The sequence below is a fragment of the Corvus moneduloides genome, chromosome 12, assembly GCF_009650955.1.
Source record: "Corvus moneduloides isolate bCorMon1 chromosome 12, bCorMon1.pri, whole genome shotgun sequence".
Taxonomy (NCBI): Eukaryota; Metazoa; Chordata; class Aves; order Passeriformes; family Corvidae; genus Corvus; species Corvus moneduloides.
The window spans coordinates 4,855,601-4,872,007 of NC_045487.1; the positions used below are offsets into that span (position 1 = coordinate 4,855,601).

General features: G+C 40.6%; 1 protein-coding gene across 1 annotated transcript; it reads right to left on the reverse strand.

Annotated features, from left to right (window-relative positions):
* Positions 1 to 1,322: 1,322 nt before the first annotated feature.
* On the reverse strand, positions 1,323 to 16,191 carry ATMIN (ATM interactor). Its single transcript, XM_032121691.1, has 4 exons — positions 15,966 to 16,191; positions 10,782 to 10,907; positions 9,619 to 9,818; positions 1,323 to 8,680 (listed from the first exon to the last, which is right to left on the reverse strand). Exons 1-4 carry the CDS (start codon positions 16,176 to 16,178, stop codon positions 6,850 to 6,852), a joined length of 2,370 nt encoding a protein of 789 aa, XP_031977582.1. The 5' UTR covers positions 16,179 to 16,191; the 3' UTR covers positions 1,323 to 6,849.
* Between the last annotated feature and the right edge of the window lie 216 nt (positions 16,192 to 16,407).

Below are 16,407 nucleotides of genomic sequence, written 5' to 3' on the forward strand. Positions count from 1 at the left end.
AACTGCATTGTTCTGACAGAAAACAATCAGCTTGCCAGCATGCAGTTTCTCCAAGTGAAGGAAATTCAGGAACTAAACCCAAACCAGTCAGGAACACTTTCACTGCCAGCAAAATTCTCAGCAACAGCACATAAGAATGTGTTTGAAAATACACGGGGCTTCCCTATCTCTCTGAACTGTCACTTTCCTCTCAGTGTGTTGTCAATCAAGAGTTAGTTTATCCTGCCTTTTGGACTACCATTTGTCAGTTTCCAAAGGTACAGTCTGTCAAAATACCTGACTTTTGCCCGTAAGTCAAATCCCTTTTGCATGATGAAAAGCCTGAAATAACAGCCTAATCTAAAGCAGAACCATCACTATGACGGGAATATGACTGTTATTCCTAGAAGGATCTTACACATCTGACTGTTCCATGATTTTAAACACTCTGAACAGAAATTTAGTTTCTAGATATTTACAACATCCTCCCCTCTGGAAATATTGGAATGCTGCTGTTTGCAAATGCTTACCTCGGACTATGACGGGGCTGAACACAGCAGCCTCCTGCTGTCCATCAGGGAATGCTTCATTCAGGACTACAGCTGAGGGAACAGTGCAGATGAACCTTCAGTCAGGAGTCTTCTGCTCATTCACCTCCTCTGAATCACACATGCAAGATTTACAGGTAACAGAAATCTGCATTTTATATCCTCCAACTTACAGAAAATGGTGGCATCATGGGAACTATACAGGAAGAAAAAGGACCAACTATAACCCATACTCAAACCAAGCTACTCTAGGGTTTGGGGTTTTTTAAATATTTACAGTAGCAAAAAATATTTTCTCAGTTATATAAAATATATTACAAAATAATAAGGTGTTAAAGAGAATAGGATACTTTGAAAACCAACCATCATAATGCAGGTGAATTTCTGCTTGGTGTTATGACAGTAGAGATCTTAAAAACTACAGGAGGGGTGGATGGTAAGGCTGAGGAAGAAGAAAGCAAAGGAATCCTGTCCTGAGAGTCTGTTGTAGAGGTGAGGCATTTGTCTCAGAGCTGAAACTGCAGAGGTTTTCATGCCACTGCATGTAAAAGGTAATTAAAAATTACATTTTGCACATGCTGATGAGAAGTTTGGGACAGAGAACCTTTTTGCACCTCCAGAGATCAAGAACTGACATTGTAAGACACCTTTTGGAAGCTTTTGACTTGGTAGAGATTTTGTAAATTAAAACTAAGATGTTCAGGAGCAATGGGTGGTACTTGCCAATAGGCACTGAATCCCCCACCCAGGCCTTTGCAGGCAGAGATCATGGCCATTAAAACAGAAGGCAAAAAATGATTGAAGTTAGCTTTATTCCAAAATATGTATAATTTACAGGACTGAGTAAGTGCTTCATTTGTGAACAAAACATTTCAATACTTGTGAATAACTTACTAGTAGCTTTGTGTAACACTTCAGTTTCCAACAGAGGGAAATATGAAACAGTATTTTGGCACAAGGTTTTCTCTGCATGCAATAATGTAAATACAAGTTTCACAGTTACTAGGACAACATTCCTTCTTTGGGATTGTCACTTGTAAAATAGGTCTAAGAAATGAATGCTTGATTTTGTCTGCTCACAGCAAGTTTACTGGCTTAAATAGCAAGAATTAAACATGAACATCTTTTGAAAACTAGATTTGTCCACTAAATAAAAAAATCCCACCAGTAATGAAAAGAAAAATATTTAACGGACATTTCTCAGCCTTGCTGAGATTAACTCACACATGCTTTGGGAAAGACTCACCCATGAGATTTATTACTCATTCACTCCAAATAATTACAAATTTAAATGAGATTGTAATCAAGTGTTGAAGTCTTTAAGCTGGAAAGATATGGCCATCTTTCAAATCTAGCTTTATCACAGATGCACTTGCAAATGTCTGTAGGTAGAAGTACTGTCAATCTAGCTCTGCATGCAGGTGCTTGAAGCATGTAAAGCACTGGATGTTGTGAAATGTAGAGCTGACATCACCACAAGTCATCTATTATATTCCATTGCTAGTTGTTGAAGGTACTGTAAAGCCAGCACATGAAAAAGGATCACAAGTAAAGGGACTTCAGTTATTTAACTCAGCAGTTCCTTGAGGAGGTTCCACTATTTCAGGCTGTCCGCTTACATTTTCAGTGAAGAGACACACACACAAATACAAACATTCCCTCACCCTGACTGCGGGGCTGAGAGCTGAGTTCTGTTCATTGCATAGCAATGGCACTTGAAACAAGAGAATTCAGTCATGTTCTAAGCAGCAAGTCCTTCTCACACACATTTAAATTCACATCAACTCTTAAAAAACAACAACAAAAGAAACAGAAGATGCATGATTGCACCATGCACTGGTTTGCTACCATTAAATAACCGTATCCTCACAGTGTTCCTGTTATCAGTGGCAGCCTGTTTACAGGAGGCCCATCCCACCAGGACACAAGCATAGCAGCACCTTAAACCAAACAGGAATGAAAAAGCTTGCAAAGCCCAGAACGTTACCAACATTTTGGTGTGAATGTATTTGGAACAGTAAATGGTACATTAAGATCATGTTTAAAAAATCAGCACATGTCAGAAATATATTAAAGCAAAGAAAGCTGTACAACCTTAATGATAAAGGCAAGTACATTTGGTTCACCTCTGAGTTGCCATTTCAGGAACATGTTCTTTTGCAAGTTGAGCACCCTATGTTGATTCAGTAGGAGTTCTATTGACTTACCCTACATTTAAAAGGCTATTAAACCCCCCCCAGCCCCCTAAGACCCCAATCCTGCCAACTCTTATGTTTCTACCTAACCTCACCAAAAAAATCAATTCACACATTAGCAGCATAAGGATTTAAAACAGTGGAAGGCAGCCATTGTTCCTTGTTCTGTTGCCCCTACACAACTGAGGTCCATATGACTAACAGGGAAATTCAGTCTCTTCCAAGAGAAAAAAAAATGTGTATGTGCCTTGGAATAAAAATTTGTAATGAGTTAGTTACATACATTAAGTTACAGACACTTATCGAGTTGTTCAAAACTAGACGAGGTTTCACAAGGTTTCTTTTGCAGCTGTTTCATTTACAGCTGCAAGTTTATATACATTTTAAAAAATGCTTTCATATCCTTTGGAAGTGAAAATTTTCTAGACACAAGCAGCTTTGCGTAACTAAGAATATGTAGTGTTAGCAAACTCTGACTTAAAACTACCAATTTCTCTAGGCTGACACAAAGAGTTGGGGGAGGACTCCCTCCCTACCCACAGCAAAATGTATTTACAGGTGTATTAGCAGAAATAGACACAAATAAAGCTGTAAGAAGAAACATCTACTGTCATACAAACTTTTAGCATTCTGACAAATATTAGAAGGCAACAAGACAGACCTTTCATTTTTTAGCTTATTTGTGCTTACGTTCTCATAGAATGCAAGTCCCAAATCTGCCGTTTCCTTTGTTTTACTCTTTATATATTAAAGAAAAGCACAAATGAAACTACAAAAGTACTAATTCAATTTTATAATAGTGTTACACAGGCACCCAAATCAAGATCCAGCAATCACAGCTTAACGGAATTAAGTGGGAAACACAAAGGGTAAGTACATGTAACATTAGTGTCACTTCCAGATAAAAAATTGTGCTAAGAGGCTACAGAGAATCTGATGTTACTTTACAGCAGCTCTAATGGCAACAGAGGATACAAAAAAAGAGTAAGATGGTAAGTCACTGCTGACCAATACTTACAATACAGTGCCTTGAAAATCAAATCAGAGACAAACTGCAGAAGAAGGGAGATAAGTATCATTTTAGTTCTACCCAGAAATAGTTCTGTCTGAAGTTTATTTTATAATAAAGACAGAAACAGAAAATCAACCTTTTTCAAGAACTTGTTCAAATGTGAATATTCGCAATATTCAGCAACAATGTTTCAGATCATGTTTCATGAAGTTTAGTGTGGGATTCACCAAACTATGAAGTCTGTTTGTAGTCTCCACATTTTCACAAAAATACTTAATAAATCCAAACTGAGTGACATATGCCAGAAATACAGGATCCACACCTGTTTCTCACTTTCATGAATAATTTATGGAGAACCAAATTTGTGAAGAAAGAAGTTAATTTTGGTCAGAATGACCCACTTCCCTAAGACAGTGCAGACATTTAATAGTTTCTTAATAGTGCACTTTCAATAAATGACTTCAGGCTGTAGTACTGTGTTCACCTAATTAAAACTCAAAATATTTTAAACCAATGGAATGAGTGAAAGGATTGTGATTTGCATGTTCTAATAAAACACACAAAGCTCAGAAATACTTTTAATTACTAAGTACAATAACTGGGTAATGATTACATTATAAGATTTCGTCCACACAAACTTTTGGGTCTTTTCCTGACAGTCCATGATGCTAAGAGCTTTGGCTTACACAATAACATGGTAATTATCACTCTAATTTGTAAATTAGTTTCAAAGTACTTTAAACCTCACTGGTTTCTCAGCTACAATGCAAAGCCTTCAGTAATTCTGCTCCTCAGCACCCAAGATTCCTTCTCTTGCAGAGTAAAGACTGACTTTCTAAATTCAGAGGTAATGAACAGCTTCTACAGCTGTGGAAAACACCCCTTTTCCAAACAAGGCTTACAGTAACTGCCTCTCTATCATGTGTCAGTACAGACAACTTGCACATGAGAAACACAAAAACAGGCGTATGAAGAAGTGTTATCTGGTATCCCAGCCAGGAAACACACTTTAAAATGTGAAGTTGCAACATTACTAGAAAGATATTGTAATAGAATAAATCAACCTAATTTTGTTCTTTATGTTATCTCCCTATTTCAAAGTAGGCAGGTAAATAGAAGTCAGTCATATATTCAGAAAAAACCAAAATGACAAGTGAGGCCTTCCTTTTTTAAATTTATCCCACCCACCAGATGAGAACTCTACAGACATTGTGAAACCTGGGGGTTATTCCCCACACCAGAATTACTGTTCTCCTGGGGAAGTGCAAGATTCTGTTCTGCAGTTTCTTCAGCCAGACTGGAAGTGCCTGAAATCACACCTAGAAATGCTGAAAAATCAAACAGGCAACAAAGCTGGGGTTTCAAAAGGAAAATGTAAGTTTCAGGGTTAATCTAAAGAGGTTCTTTCCAGTAAAGGTGAAGACACTCACCATGGCAATTTAAAGAGCATTAGGAAAAGACAAAGAAAAAAATAGGAAAAAAGAAAGGTGTCACCCATGTTCAACAAAAACAACCTGGCTGCAATGGATGAGTAACTTAACTCCCACATCCTTGAGTTGAGAATATGCAGCACAAAGCATAGGGAGTCCTCAAAACCTAAGGCTTGGACATACATTTGCTGCTGGGCTGCACAGTAAATATGCAGCCAATGCCTCTCCTCTAACAATGGAGGAGTAAAGTCTGTTATAGGCCCAGGAATTTGACACAGAGTTTTCTCTTTTCCTTTAAGGTTACAAAACTAAAACCTGTCCAGGACAAAACCAAAGGCCTATATTTCACAGATATTATAGGAAGAGATAATAATTACTTAAGGCCAAATTCCAACCTACATTCACAACTGGCTTAATGTATTTTCATTAAAATGAAAAATACTGCAAAGAGTGGCATGCGGGGCAACACAAACATTAAAAAAAAAGGTGCCAAGAGGTCATATGCTTCTTCTCTGAAAAATTAGTTTGTGTGAGTTTGACTATAATCACAGAAACTCTAAAAGCTGCAGGAACAGAGGGCTGCAGATCAACATGCAAAAGCAAGATAGAACTGTTCTGGAAAGGCTTCTCCCAGCTCTCTTGTATGGATTCCAATTGTTTTTGGAAGCAGCAAGTCCAAAAACAGGAGTCAAGGTGAGTGTTTTAAGGAATTTAATTACCCATTTTTAAAGATTTCTGTTAAGGTAGTAGAGGTATAAACCACTGTAACATTTCTCAACTCATATCCCAATAAAGCTAGGAGAATTTCAGCAAAACCTAATGATTCCAGTCTCTGAGGCACACACATTATAACATTTGCATCTTACAGACAGAAATAATTTAAGCAAATCCCTTCTGAAGACTCTAAAAATGTTAGTCCCATTTATTACACTAGCTAAAAGGATGACATACTAATTTCCCCTATAATTACGAATTCCAAGTTCTTTTCCTACCCTTCAAAGAGCATCAGTGCCACTCAGGGAAAAAAAAATACTGCTTTCTACACATGTTTTTAATAATAAATATTTTCAACAATTCAAGAATCTCTATGTGTCTAATGTGTTGGACAGGTATTTGGAAAATGTCAGCTTATGCAGGAGAAAGAGCTGTGAAGGCATAAAGTGAAAGAAGACAATACGGCTGATTATGTTCATGCCGGATTTAAAATACAAGCTACTAAAAAAAGTAAACAGAAGTAGCTTACACTAATAGAATCCTCCCCCGTAAGTTCAGGGAAACATCTCAATTGAACAGGTCAGGGTTTTGGTCCAGCACAATGGAACCCTGCATGTAAGCCAGGAATAGAGAGAGAGATATATTGAACAACTTTAAAAGTTCTCCCACTTAGATGAAACCAGTAACAGCTTTGTAAAGAAGTTTGAGGGAAAAACATAGGCACCACATAATTTTTTAAGGTTCAAATGTACATTAACACGTTACAGCCCCCCCTTTCCCCTCTATTTATACACACATAGTTTACGTAAAGTTATATATTCAATAGAGTACCTTCAGCATGAAAAGTCTCTTAGGTCAACTGCTCATGACAAGTACATTCAATAATGCAAAGTGGATCACTTGGTAAAGCCATCTGTCCCACTCCAATAAGTTAAATTCAAACCACAGGTCACAGTTATATTATGTAGCACTCAGTGGCTGGGCTTGTCAGAGCTCTGGAACAAGGAGCACAGCTCTTCACAGGTCTGTGTTTCTACTGAACTGAACTGGGACTCCATTGTATTCCAGGCTAAGTCAGCCAGAAGGAAGTCATCCATTGCTGTCTGTGTTTCATTGCTGGTAAGGAATAAACTCCCCAGATTCTCAAAGCAGCTATCCATAGTCTGTGTCTCAGCACTACTGAGCTGGACTTTGCTTTCAATATTCTGAACAGGTATATTTTTAGTAGCCATATATACTTCTGTCTGGGTTTCTGTATCAGATGAGTCAGTGCTCATAGAGAAACTGGACTGTTTCAGAATACTTCCTAAAGGTAGATGGGTAGTACTGTCCAAAAAGAAATTCAAGTCTGTCTGTGTCTGTGTATCAAACATCTCCAAGCCTAAGAAGTTAGAATTGCCTCGGCAGTTATATGATTGAGTGGCACTATCTGAAAATAAGAAATCAGTCTGAGTTTCAATGTCCAGGGACTCCAAAACTGGCTCAGAGTTCAGGTTACCAAGCTCACTCTCTTCAGTCTGAGTTTGGATGTTGGATGCTGAAAAGAACTCTTCAATGTCAAAGTCTATCCCTGTGCTCTGTGATGGACCAGATGGAAGATGTGTGTCAGCACCAGAACTTGTCTCAGACAAAAGGCCTCGATTATCCAGTGTCTGGCCAGACATGTTTCCTGAAAAGATGTTTTCCAGATCACTTAGCAGGTCCATTGTCTGGGTTTGATTATCTGTTGTATTTTGAGGTGGAAGTATATTAGTCTGTGTGTTGAAGCTGATAAGGGATTCAGACTTTACCGTATCCTGATTGAGGCTCTTGCAACTACTTCTTTGCAGCAAGGTTTGATCTATATTTGCAGGCATTAAATTGTTTTCTGGAAGTTCAATGTGAGTAGAAACGTTATATGATGAAGGAACATTATCAAAGATGTCACTGGACATTACAGCCTGGTCCATCTGTACTCTTCCATCAATACAGTCCTGTGTCCTACTGGTTTGAGTCTCTCTGGAAATGCCACACGTTGGAAAACAGCCCTGACTGAAAGCATCAGTCTGAGCAGCTATGGATGAAGTCAGTTTGGAAGCAGGCAGCAGTGTCTGTGTCTGTACACTGATGGGTAATGAAACCTGGGAACTGAAGGATAGATCTGTCTGAGAGCAAGAGGACACAGAAGAATTGGGAGTCCAGGCTGCAGCTGGTACAAAGTTCTGTGAGATATAAGATAAGTCAGTCTGTATATTTATTGAAGAAATTTTGTTCTTGTGACAAACATTCCCCAGCTCTTGCCCTGTGTTATTTGATATAACCTTGTCCAATTCAACTTGCACACCAGTACTTACTGGCTCACGATCACCAGAAGTTGTTACTTTTGAAACAGGCATACTATCTTTAAATACAAGTGTTTCTGCCTCCAGGGCTGGAATCAGGATTCCTATAGATTGAGGCAATAAATGAACAGTACTTACAACTGAACCTTGATTATCAACAGCCACTACAGCAGGTTTGACAGAAGAGTCTGTTGCAGATACATACACAGGCAAATGAGCAACCTGCATCACTGGAAGTTTAACCAAAGCCACCTTGGGCTTGGGTAAAAGCATCTTTGGTGCACATTTTGGCTGCATTTGGTTCGTGAAGTTAGAACTGCAGGAGCCGTCAAGAGAGGCCACTACTTTCACTTCAGAGGACTCCAATTCCTGAGTGCCAGGAGCAGTATTGTGTGTATTGATGAATGCTTCATTTGCTTTCTCTGCCAACTGCTGGTTATGTACGGAGGATTCCATTTTCCTTTTCTTACTAGGAGGATCCCTGTGAACATGAGATCAATAATTTATACTTCTTTCAAACACAGAACATCTGCCTTCCATTCTTTTAAGTCATTGCATTGAAATACCAACTGAAGTCATGGATGAGGTTGGATATGAGAAGACAATCCAGATTAAACATAAAAAGACTTCATGAAGTTCAGTTTTGTTAAATGTCATTCCTCACTCTCATTTTAAAAAAGGATAAAGATTACCTCTTATGGAGACCTATTTCCAAATGGAGGTGCAAGTTTAGATGGTTTCTTCCCCTTTGTACATTAAGCACTCTGATTTGAAGACTTTTAATGTGTTATTTTAACACTCAGACTGAGCATTGAATGGACAGAGCTCTTGAAATCAGTGTACAGGTAATGGTCTCTCATGGAAATGGAAGATAAAATTAGCAATTCTTCACACAAAACTTAAATTTTGCAGCAGCTGGACCTCAAAGACAGACAGGCTAGCCCGAGAAAGTAGACTGCCCTTTAAAATATGTGTACATGTTAAAACTATAATTCTAAACATGCAGAGATAGGCATTAAAAAATAAATCCACCAACAATTGCAACGATAACTAGACTGTACAAGAAAATAACCTGAACTGCATTCCACATCTCGGTTACCAGCTACCAAATCATCTCTACTGTCAGAGAACTGTAAAAGCAGATGCAACAAGAACCACCAACATTTATGCCAAGCACTGCAGTGTCATCAGTACTTTTTGTTTTCTGCATAGGGAAACCAGATCTTACTGATTAGATGATCACTACCGCCTTCAACAAAACAGAAACTCCTAAAAGCAACAAAGAAACTGCATACTGTTTTGCAGCTAAAACATGATCCTGTTTCCTATTTAATCAACAGAAAGGAGACAAAAAGGCAGCACATGAGACACACAGAACTTGGTGATGAATGCGTTATTACTTCACTGCTTCACTTTTACCTGTGTTCTGCAGGAATTTCATGGCCAGTTCTGTAAATGTGAGACAGTAATGCTGTTCTGCTGGCATAAGGGCACCCACAAGTACACTGGAAAGTCTTGCCACAGACCTCTATATGCCGTTTCAAATACCATTCTGTGCCATAGGAGTTACTACATTTATCACATTTGTGCTTCTTTTCAGCATGCATTTTCATAAAGTGCTAGAATACACAAGGGAAAGCAAACATTAGCTTTCAGTGAAGATTAAAAAAGAAAATCATGGTTATCGGAGAAAATATTTGCAATTTTTTAGTTGCTAAGTAGTGTTGAAGCGTAGCATTAATTTTTTTTTTTTAAAGTGTTACTACAAATAAGTTTAAAGAAGTCAATAGAGAATCTGAAATTTGCAAATCTGCTGATGTTACCTGCATTTTGAGAACACAGATAAACATTTACCTATCCTAATGCCATTGAAGGTTTCCTGAGGACATAAATGAATTTATAGATCAACCTTGCCAAAAGAGCACAGTAAGTCTATGCTGCAACATGTGCACACTCCTGAAGATCTATAACCGAGCAAATAATCTTAAGTCATACAGGTCAACACCAGAGCAAACACCACAATTTTTTCTTTTCATTTATGGCACCAAGTGCCAGCCACTCAGCTCCCTACAGGGTCCCCGGCTCAGCACAGGTAACCAACTGCAGCACAGTGCTCTTTTTGCTCACTAATGCAGGAACAAGTTTTACATGTTTTCTTAAACTGGTTAACTAGTAAACAAATGTATTTTGATATTAAAGCAGAGAAAAGCTCTTAATCCTTGACCACTTGAAAAAGCAATTAAAAGCATCAGCCACAGTTTAAACCTTCATCAGTTGCTACTGTGATTTTTTCCCCTCTTCTTTAATCTTTCTCCATCTATTTAATTTGTGGAGAGGGGCTCTGATCTAGTTTAGAAGAACATACTGGCATCTGTCTGATCAAAATGTTCAAGTCCTCTAATATCAACATGCAAACATGCAAACTCATGAATCATATGTGCAGTTGGAGTTGCTGCATACAGTTCTCTAACTTCTGGATATATGCTGAGAGGTTTTGCTGATACCTGTATGCAAAAGTGCATACCCTCTGGAGTAGAGACAAGACTAAATTAGTGTGAAAATACTTCAGGAAACAGGAATACCTGTTTTACAAGAGAAAATTGGGAAAATGGTCTGTTTGGTCCTCTAGGGCAGCCTTCAATAGGACAGCAGTAGAATTTCTGTGAAGTTTTCAAACCCTTCCTTATTGGTGCATTAAGTTTTCCATCCTGAAAAAGAACCAGTTGAGAAGTTGACAATTCTATAGGTTTGCATATTCAAGACAATATTCACAATACACGTCAACTATGGCTCAATGAGTTTACACATCTCAATGAGTTCAAGGCTCTTTCCTACATGACTTGAAAGTTCAAACGGAGCTTTTCCCCTACGTGGATGCCACTTTGCAAATATCCCATCAAAATTACCAGGTGCAATTACAACAAGCTCTATGGAGTAGTGGTACTGTACTGTTTATTTTTACGAAGACACTCCCTGCCCCATGTTTTGTGTTATTTGAGGTAAAAACAATTTCCATACAGACACTATCCTAGACTGCTGAATCAATGTAGTTTTACTTGTTAGTGACACAGTATGTGAAGCTCCATTAAGATTAGTCACAGAAACACAACACTTCCTTGATGCTGGAATTCTGTTAGCACTATTTAGAGTTTACTTGTAATGAAATGAAAAATGCCAAGTATGCCCTGCCACTTAATTCAGATCATAAACCAAATCTCACTTAAATCTGTGAAACAACTGGTATGCTAATTCTGACCCTCCAAACACTAAGTGACCAATCTATCCAGCCAGGTTTTCCATATGAGCTGTCTCACTGACCCTCACATGTACACAGAAGAAAGAAACACTACTTGCTCAAAGAGGACCTCAAAAGTACATGTAAGAAGGACATACTAATGGGATTGTCCAGATTGTTTAACCACACAGAATCCCTTCCTACTGAGGACACAGGCATGGAAACCAGACAAGACATATACCTCTAGACATACCCTATCTGAAAGGGTCTCAGTGGAAGCATCAGGCATCTGTGTCTATGCAAAAAGTTAAAAGTGAACTATTTAAAATCTAATGCTCAGAGTAGCTGTGAGTCTCCTTTCATCCTGAGACTGAATAGGAGGCCAAAGAGTCCCTAGAGCTAGTTACTGTAGTCCATGACAGCAAAAGGTCAGTGAGCACAGCTAGTAGTGGAAGGTTGATTTCACACCAGTCACTCCCTAACTACCTCTTTGGGCAGACGTCCAGCTGGTTGTGTTTACACAGGTTACCCCAAACACAGAGAATCCACAAAGCACAACAGTCCTCCCACGTGAAGCAAACAAAGAATGTATCTCAGCTGCCAGGGCCCAAAGGGCTTCACTGCTCACAGCTCCATAACAAGAAAACCTGGACTAATTCTCTAAAAAGGATGTTTTCATGCAACAGTTTAACCTTCTAAACACCTTTATGTACAGCAGTTTCTCCTGTGGACAGCCCATTCATAAACAGGCCTGGTCTATCTGCTGCATCATCACTGTGACTATTGTTCTACCTCCTAGAGCCACTACCCCAAACAGGAACATGACACAAAGAAATCAAGTTGTTCCAGTTCCAATTCCACTTTTTAACCCTGACTTTTCACAGGACACTTCCATCAGATGTCAGTCTCAAAGTCCTCAGGAGAAAAGAAGATCTGTCCTTAAGTCAAAGCTATGTTTGGCCTCTCCCACCAATAGATAGATTGGCAGATGAAACCAATATGCTGAGTAACTGGCAACTGGAGTCACTAATTCCTAAATAAAAAGTTATTAAGTGTGTTATATTTAATATCACAACCCAACAACTGCAGGGCAATATGGGAAACATGTTCAGGCACTTAACAGGTAAACCACAGTCAGGTTATTTAAAACTACTGAAATACTAAGGTATAGAATAGTATCAAGCGTTTAAAAGATTTATAAACACCTGTACAATGCTTTTTTTAACAGCTGGAACATAGCCTTTGGTGGCAGAAACCACAACAAATTAGCTGTGACAAGTTGAGAGATACTCTACACATGTAAGATATCGTATATGGACAGTAATCTTGTTTTGACCCATCCCAAGTCCTCATGGCTTTAAATGGTTAATCTTGCATCTTCTCAAAGCCCACCTGGCCAGTCCTATTTCAGACATTCTCACAGCTCTCTTCCTTACCTATCTGATTTTATGTCCCATGTTTCTACAACATCCACCCACCATAATTATGGGTAAATATTGATCCAATGAACTTCCCCCAAAGCAGACACTTGCAATGTACGGAATCTGGATATGGCTTGTGATAACAACTCGGAAAATGGGAAATTAACAGTCCTTGCTACAGACTTAGTCAAGGTGAATTTAGTGACATCTTGCTTTCCTGCCCCAGAAAGGCTTACTCCAAAGGATTAATTTTAAATGATGTTGCAGTAGACTATAGTCAACTATTTAACACATGGGGGTTTTTGCAGCAGAAGCTCAGCCATTTCTTCACTAAATAGGACATGAAGAGAGTGCATTTATTCTTATTATAACAACTATTGTGGTAGTGCAGTATTTGAGTAACCTATCCTAAGGGTATGCTATCCTTTCCAGTTCACACTGACTACAGCCTCCCTATTATCACAGGAATCTGCAGAAAACTCTCCTTTACATGAACTCTTCTAGCTTCATTTTAAACTACACAGAAGTAGTCTCCCTTCTTTACATAAAATAATACAGCCAAAAGACCAAAGAATTAAATTAAGCCCAATATATTAAGTGTCAGTTTATATGTACTGCTCTCATTTTTTTATTGGCTTATCCTCTGTCAAGGAGACAAAATATAAAAATTAGTGTATCAATATTTCATATCTTCTTCATCAGGCCAAAGAAGGCAAATTCTTCTAATTTCCCTTTGTCAGAAACACCTGCCATTCATCACCCTTAGCAGTTATTTTCTACACATCTGAGTTCATTTTAACTTATTTGAATCAGATTCTCACCCTACACTGACATAGAATATCCCTCCGCCATATTTTAGGATCGCCCTTCTCCCAGCAGTATTACCCTAAATGCTCATTCAGGTATGACCAAATTGTTTCTCAAGTGTTTCCCACATCAGCTTATTTCTGTTACAAAACAGCGCTGATCAAACTGTTTGTTATCACTTCACTAGATTAAAACCTCGTACTCCTGCACTTGACTCTGTTTCTACAGGGTAATCTTGCTTTCTTGTATAAATGTCCTTCCTCTGCCACAGCAATCCCTTAAGGGTTTTGGTATCAAAACATCCTATCGGTGTTACTTTCATTAATGAAAATTAACCAAGTCATCCTCCCTTCTCTTCAGGAGTACTACATTCTCTCCTTCCCCAATAGCTTCTTACCACCTCATCTGCCAAGCTGCCTCTTCACTAGTTTCATATTTCACTAAGAAATGCAATCTACTAAATTCTTTTTATCTGGGGAATCAGATATCTCTTAAAAGGGAACAGCAATACCAAAATATTGAGCCTCCCTTAAGCCTCAACAACGTTTTAGTCTCAATTGCAATGCCCTTGAAACACGTCAAGAAGTTTCTGAAAATCGGCATCCATCTGTAGTTTAGTATTCATTCCCAGCTATCACAAGATTCAGTAACTAGGTGTATGGAGTATGCTCTAATTCTACAAGGCACTCATGGTTAACAGCAAGCTGGGTGAGAAAGCAGCATTTCCTCACCCATCATACCCTGAGTTATGTAACCCACCAGCTGCAGTGCACGCTCAGAGCATCAGCTCACAGCCAAAATGACTTCGCTGACCTGAAAGAACACTTTGAACTTCTGCTGTACCTCCCCCCACATGAACACATGAGATCTAACACTTTACTGTGGGTTATGTTGTTAGTTCATATAGGAAATGAAATTAAAACATCCCAGAGACAGGGGACAGCAAGTACACTCGACACTATTTCCTTTTGTTCCTCACCAACAAGCACGTGTGATCCACACTTGACTCTGTAGCCATTTCACAAAACAGGGATGTTTATTGTTCCCCCACTGAGGCTGCACTTTCAGAATGCAGCTATGAATGCTGCACTTGAAGTTTTCCAGGAATACAATTTGTCCTTGCACACTTGGCATTACAGTTTTGGGAAAAGCAAGGATATCTTTCGGAAAGGCCCACTCTCAATGTGTGCCTGCTGAACTGTGATTCTCCTCCCCCCCAGCACATACTTAGCTCAGGAGTATTATGGAAATGAGGGCTTGTTTCCAAAATGGCATCCATCTGTTTTGGGTTTTTTTTAGCTCAGACATTTTTAAAAAAACAAACAAAACCCCAGCATAACAGCCTTCGGTGTTGGGATGGAGATGGTTTGCCAGCTGATAAGGTTAGGAAATGCTGCATGTTTGCACAGCACCTCACAAGTGGGGCTTTAAAGTCTTACTGCAGAAAGATAGTTGATAAGCAAGTAAAACAACAGAAGCTGAGTCCCAAAGAACTCTTAACTGCCTGCAGTATGTTTACAAAAACGTACAAAACTGGTTATCTTCTGTAAGTAATTTTAGAGGAATCCTCAACACAACTGGTCAGCCTGTGTACACACACACTTGTGTAGTTATACATGGACCTGCAGAGGCCTTTCACAAGGGGAAACTTAAACAAGAGACAACGAGAAACTTCATTATTCTCATCTGGAATCACAGAACGGTTTGGGTTAGAAGGGACCGTAAAGATCATCGAGTTCCACCCTCCTACCACAGGCAGGGACACCTTCTCCTATCCCAGGCTGCTCCAAGCCCCGTCCAACCTGGCCTTGGACACTTCCAGGGATGGGGCAGCCACAGCTTCTCTGGGCAGCGGGTACCAGGGCCTCCCCACCCTCACACTGAAGAACTTCTTCCTAATATCTAATCTAAACCTACTCCCTTTTAATTTGAACCCATTCCCCCTTGTCCTGCCACTCCAGGCTCTTGTCCCCATCCTTTCTGTGAGTTCCCTTCAGCTACTAGAAGGCCTCAATTAGGTCACCCCAAAACATTCTCCTTTCCAGGCTGAACAATCCCAATTCTCTCAGAATCTCTCGGAAGAATCCTAGTTCTTCTCAGGGTGGGGAATCACACCCCTCCTCAATCTCACTACGAACCAAACCCCAGCACAGCCAACACCGCAGCCGCCCCCCGGACCCGGACCCGAGCCGGCCGCAGGCCCCGGGGCGGAACACGGCGCTGCGTCACGACAGAGCCGCGTAACCACGGTGAGGGGCCGAGCGGGAGGGGGCGGCGGGGCCGGCCCGGCCTCACGGCGGTACCTGGAGCGGGTGCGCCTTGCTGAGGTGCATGTTGAGGGCCGGGCTGTTGGGCAGCACCTTCCCGCAGCCGGGCACGGTGCACAGGATGTTGGTCCGCACTTGGGACAGCTCTGTCACCGAGGGCCGCACCAGCTCCCCGGCGGGCGGCACGTCCCTCACGGGCGCAGGGGGCCGCCCCAAGCCCCCGCCACGCCGCCCGGCCGCCGCCGCCATGTTGCTGTCAGCTGCTCGGCCCCCGCTCCGCTTCCGGGGGCGGCCGCCAATCGGCGGCAGCGGCGCTGAATATTCATGAGGCACGTGGCGCGGCCCCGCCCCCGCCCGCCAGCGCCCCGCGGCGGCGGCTGCGAGCGGTAGGGCCGAGCGCGGGCCCGTGCGCGCTCCCGCGGCACGAACCCGCACATTGCGCACCGGGAGCACCGGGAGCACCGGGACACGCGGGGGA